This window comes from Lactuca saligna, chromosome 7 (genome assembly GCF_052625555.1).
Source record: "Lactuca saligna cultivar CGN05327 chromosome 7, ASM5262555v1, whole genome shotgun sequence".
Taxonomy (NCBI): Eukaryota; Viridiplantae; Streptophyta; class Magnoliopsida; order Asterales; family Asteraceae; genus Lactuca; species Lactuca saligna.
This window is the reverse complement of record NC_136423.1, coordinates 164,320,600-164,326,327: the sequence shown is the minus strand read 5'-3', so window position 1 is coordinate 164,326,327 and position 5,728 is coordinate 164,320,600. Positions and strand designations below refer to the sequence as shown.

At 38.5% G+C, this 5,728-nt stretch overlaps 1 protein-coding gene across 1 annotated transcript; it reads left to right on the top strand.

Annotated features, from left to right (window-relative positions):
• Window positions 1-826: 826 nt before the first annotated feature.
• LOC145004635 (cationic amino acid transporter 8, vacuolar-like) lies at window positions 827-3,165 on the top strand. The gene is made up of 2 exons (XM_078963595.1): window positions 827-1,517; window positions 1,607-3,165. Exons 1-2 carry the CDS (start codon window positions 941-943, stop codon window positions 2,899-2,901), a joined length of 1,872 nt encoding a protein of 623 aa, XP_078819721.1. The 5' UTR covers window positions 827-940; the 3' UTR covers window positions 2,902-3,165.
• The last annotated feature ends 2,563 nt before the right edge of the window (window positions 3,166-5,728 follow it).

The following is a 5,728-nucleotide window of genomic DNA, read 5'->3' as shown; positions in this document are numbered from 1 at the left end:
CTTCTTCATACGAAGTCAGATTTGGGCGTTCTTTTTATGGATTTTCTTGGTTTAACATATTCTACGACTTTCGTTTAGATCACTAAGGCTAAAAAGTCCTCCATCGTAAATTCACTATTTACGCTTCCCGGTGCCGTGCCGGTTCCATCGCGAAACTTCGACGGGCCATAAATTCTTCGTTATAACTCGGATTTCGGCGTTCCTTATATGTACGGAAACCTTGTGACATATTCCAAAACTTGGTTAAGATTATTTATTCTAAATAATCTTTTGTCGAAAAGTCATTTTCGACCCCTATTGCCTCTAAATTGACTAGCCCGGATCTGCGGGCGTTACAATCCAGTATGCATGCTGTTATATGTTTGTGTGGTGGTATTTTGAAGAACTCACTAATATTTGACTTATAGTTGAAGTGTTATGTTTTATGTACTTCTGATTATCAGGACAATGCGAAGGCGTGATGTACACATCCTTCAGTGATATGCTTCGGAGATTTTATGGTACGTTGATTTTGAGATATTTTTATTTGATACTTGATTTAAATTGAAAACAATGATTTTACTTTAATTGAAAATTGGAAATTTTATCGTGATTTTTGGGGTGTTAGATGAACTGATTCTTTGGATTTAAAAAGCCTTTAGTTGATTGATTCTGTATAGATGAAGAATAAACAACAAAGACAAAATTAAATATCTTCCTACCCAATTAAATGATGACAAACATCATATTAATATATTAAAATATTATTAAATTGTCATTAAATTTTACACATGTTACTATTTAATTTTTCTTAACAATCGTTAATTTTTTTAAAGAAATAATGATCAATGATCCTAGTGTATGTTTTGGATCATCACATTCCGCGGTGCAACATCTTAAGTTAATCAGGAGTCGCCGTACAACATCTTAAGTTAGTCGCTACGGCGGTGCGAAAAGAACGATGGGAATCCCGAACAAACCGCTCCCTGGTTCCCAATCGGACCAGGACAACCCAAGTATAAACCTCCTCGCTCCTCTCAACACCCACCACTCCTCCGCCATCACCACCGCCGACACCATGGATCAACAACCTCACCCACCAAGATCCTACTGGCGATTCAGCAAACAAGACTTCTATCCCGAACCGTCTTTCCAAAACCTCTCAGCCTACAAGGCCGCCTTCTCCCAAACCCTCCACCGCCTCCGTGACCGCTGCCTCGGTCGATCCACCGATGAAACTGAACTCATTGAGCTCAAGAAACAAAGCGAAAACGAGATGCAAAAATGTCTCACTTGGGTTGATCTAATTTGGCTTGGATTCGGCTCCGTTGTAGGCTCCGGTATCTTCACCATCACCGGCCTTGAAGCCCGAGACGACGCCGGACCTTCAATTGTCTTATCTTACGCTCTTTCCGGCTTATCCGCCCTTTTCTCTGTTTTCTGCTACACAGAGTTCGCCGTTGAAATTCCCATCGCCGGTGGTTCATTCTCGTTTCTCCGCGTCGAATTAGGCGATTTCATCGCCTTCATTGCCGCCGGTAATCACCAAAACTAACAATTGATACTAAATTAGCTCGATTTCGTTCCAAATTAACAATTTTTCTTGTATTTATGTTTGTTTTCTCAGGTAACATTCTACTGGAAGCTGTCGCCGGTGCAGCTGGATTAGCTCGATCATTCTCATCATACTTCGCAAGTATGTTCAGTTCTAACCCTGACATTCTTCGAATTCGAATCGATTCATTTGCAGAAGGTTTCAATTTACTAGACCCAATTGCTGTTATAATCTTATTCATCGCAAACATGGTAGCAATGAGAGGAACCAAATTGACATCATCATCAAACATGATTCTTTCCATGATTAGTTCCTTAATCATAGTGTTCATAATCATTGTCGGGTTTACTCACGCCAAATCTTCCAATCTAACACCCTTCTTCCCATACGGACCTGAAGGAGTCTTCAGAGCTGCAGCTGTTGTTTACTGGTCTTACACTGGTTTTGACATGGTAGCTAACATGGCGGAAGAAACAAGAAAACCTGCAACAGATATTCCTTTAGGTTTAGTAGGATCAATGTCCATGATCAGTGTCGTGTATTGTCTAATGGCATTAGCTCTAACAATGATGGTGAATTACACAGAGATCGATAGAGACGCAGCTTATTCAGTTGCGTTTGAGAAAATCGGGATGAAATGGGCGAAATATGTAGTGAGTATATGCGCTTTAAAAGGTATGCTTACAAGTATGCTAATCGGGTCAATGGGTCAAGCCCGTTACACAACTCAAATAGCCCGGGCCCATATGATCCCACCATGGTTTGCTTTAGTCCACCCGAAAACCGGGACCCCGGTTTACGCGACACTATTAGTGACCACAATTAGTTGCATTGTGGCTCTATTTTCAAGCTTGGATGTGTTGTCAAGTGTGTTATCTTTTAGCACTTTGTTTATCTTCATGCTCATGGCTGTTGCATTGCTTGTGAGAAGATATTACGTGAAGGAGACGTGTTCTTCGCGTGATTTGATGAAGTTTATGGTTTGTTTGTTTGTGGTGATTGGTTCTTCGATTGGAATAACGGTGCTTTGGGCGGCGAATCGGAAAGGGTGGGTGGGGTATGCGGTGGGTGGGGGGTTGTGGGTGGCGGGGACTGGCGGAATGATGGTGGTTGGAGAGCGGCGGGTGCCGAAGGTTTGGGGGGTGCCGCTAGTTCCGTGGTTGCCATCGATGTCGATTTTGATGAATGTGTTTTTGATTGGGTCTTTGGGTGGAATTGCGTTTAAGAGGTTTTTTATATGTAGTGGTGTGATGTTGGTTTATTATTTTTTTGTTGGGGTTCATGCTACTTATGATTTGGCTCATCAAGATTCTCAAGAATCGATGGTTGAAAAAGGAAAGGAGGATGCTACTAAAGAGGGTTTGTAATGGAGTTTTCCTTTAATTTTTGGATTTCTTTGTGAATAGATTGATTATATTTAGCTTAATGGTATAGTCGTACTACTTGCTAAATCTACATATTTTGTCTTTAACAAGAATTGGGTGAAGACAAAATGTAACTTTAGTATAAGATTTACTTCTTTGGGTTTAGGAAGAGTTCTTGCAATTCATGTTTTTGATGTTAAACTACATATCTTTTAAACCCCAAATTAGTATGAGTTTGGTTGGAAGTGATTGCCCTCATTTTTATAAGTTCTAGTAATGGCTATTGATTATTAATAGTTAATTGTTATGATATAATGGTGTAATACATATAAATTGCCAAATTTAATGGCAAACTTGCCCATTTAAAACTTTTATTACTTTAAAGCATGGATAATTAACACAAAAAACTCTTTTTACATAGAAATTCGATTTTCATATTGTGTTTTTTTTTTGTGTCAGTTTTGACACTGTGTTTTCCAATTTATTATAATTTTGACCACTTGACCGGTTAATCAGGTTGCATGCTGACATGGTATGATGACGTGTCAGTTTTGATAACGTGGTATGCTGACATGATATGCTGACATGTCAAAATTGATTTTTTTTCTACAAAAAACTCTAAGTTTTCATTTTTTTCGATTTTGACACTAAGTTTAATTTTTTATTTCAAATTTGACATTATGTTTTTTTGTTCCAATCGAACATCATTTATCAAATTTTGTTCAATTTTGTCTATTTTCCATTTGAAACCGTATAAATATATTTTTTTATTAAATTTTAAACTGTATAAACATATTTTTTTCGTTTAAAAACCACATTTTTATTTAAATATAAGGTGTTTTTATTTAACTAATACATGTTTATACATAAAAATATGGTTTGAGTGTAAAAAAAAAATATTTATACAAAACTATGGTTTTTAAATGAAAAAAAAACATATTTATACGGATTAAATGTATTAAAAAGTTATTTATACGGTTTCAAATATAAAATTATCAACATTGAATAAAATTGGAAAAAATGATGTTCGATTTGGAACAAAAAAACATAGTGTCAAAGTTGAAAGAAAAAATTAAACTTAGTGTCAAAATCGAAAAAAATGAAAACTTAGTGCTTATTGTGAGAAAAAAATTCAATTTTGACACGTCAACATATAATGTCAGCATGCCACGTCATCAAAACTGACACGTCATCATGCCATGTCAGCATGCAACATGATTAACCGGTCAAGTGGTCAAAATTGTAACAAATTGGAAAATACAGTGTCAAAATTGACACAAAAGAAAAACACAGTGCCAAAATCGAATTTCTGTGTAAAATTAGTGTTTTTGTGTCATTTACCCATTATGCTCACGATTTCTTTGATTCATTCATGTTCCTAATATTAAGTTGTTTCAGTTCAAGTTAATCGGGATCGAATTCTAATCAATGTTCATAATAATACTTTTCTTATGACTGAATGATATCCAATTGATGTTTTGATTTGAGATTCGAGTCTTGTTCTTGCATCAAAAAGTGATGTTTTTTTTCGATGATGCTGAGGAAATCTGTGAAGAACAATTGTACAAAAAAAATGATTGGTTTATTTGAATTTTAATCTGAAAATTCAGATTTAATATTGTTGATTCGATGTTTGTTGAAGGATGAATTGATGGCAGTAAATCTGATGGTCTCGCAATTAGAATGGTTGTGTGTATCTGTTCGTAATTGCTTGTCAAAGCTAAAAGTCAAAATTGGAGCAAATGGACTCATCTACAAATGAAATGGAAACGAGGACAATATCAGAACGAATGTTGTAACATCCCGGAATAGCAAGAGTAGAGCAACTCGGCGAGTCCATGGATGGACTCGGCGAGTGGGGTCGCAACTTTGGTCGCGAGTCAAGTGGCCTACTCGGCGAGTCCAAAGATGGACTTGGCGAGTAGGTGCTGAGTGGAGAAAACCCTAAATCTGGGGAATGAGCCTTATTTAAAGAACAATATGTCCCCTCCCCAGCTTCTTTGATCCCCCTTGAAGTCCAGAAACCCTAGAAATCGTGTTTGTGAAAGATTGGAGTGCATTTGGAGCTTGGGGAGGTGTTTGTTGAAGAAATCCTGAAGGAGAAGAGGCTTGGATCAAAGGGCTTTGCTTGGATTCGAGTTTTATTGCAGTTGGGGCATTCTTTTGAGGTAATATCTCGTTCTTGGGCTGTGTTCTTCTAGGTTCTTCATTTTGGGTTGTGTGGGAAGCTTAGATTTGTGGCATCTTGAGTTTGAAGGATAGATCTGAGGTTGCTACCTCAGATCTGGAGTGGAGAAGGTCTTGAGAGCATTAAAGTTCCTGTTCTTGTGTTGTTGATGGAGCTATCTTGTCCCAAACCCCAAACCCTATAGTAAAAAGGCCTAGATCTCTTTGGATTCACGTAAAGTTTGCCACTTTACGTGATAGATGGGTTGTAGGAGGCTAGATCTATGTTTTGGATCAATTGCATGGCCTGGAATACTTCTGTTTGGATTCAGACCGGTTGTACTCGGCGAGTCACGGGGGTGGACTCGACGAGTTGCTTGAAGATGAGTTGGAACTCGACGAGTTGGATGAACAACTCGGCGAGTAGGTTGAAGAAAGCCTTAGACTCGGCGAGTCTGTTCTTGGACTCGGCGAGTCTTGTCGAAGAGTCCCAATATTTTCTGGTTGAGTCGAGAATCGGTGAGTCAAGGGATGACTCGGTGAGTTGGGTGCGAGTGGACTCAGAGTTGTTGGACTCGGCGAGTCTCGGGGTGACTCGGCGAGTCTCAGGGTGACTCGGCGAGTTAGGTCGCGGGTTGAGGGAAGCTCTGAGCTTGGGGACTCG

Coding starts and splice junctions, on each gene's coding strand:
- LOC145004635 (XM_078963595.1), top strand. CDS start 941: ATGGGAATCCCGAACAAACCGCTCCCTGGTTCCCAATCGGACCAGGAC. Junction 1,518..1,606: donor CATCGCCTTCATTGCCGCCG/GTAATCACCAAA, acceptor TTGTTTTCTCAG/GTAACATTCTACTGGAAGCT.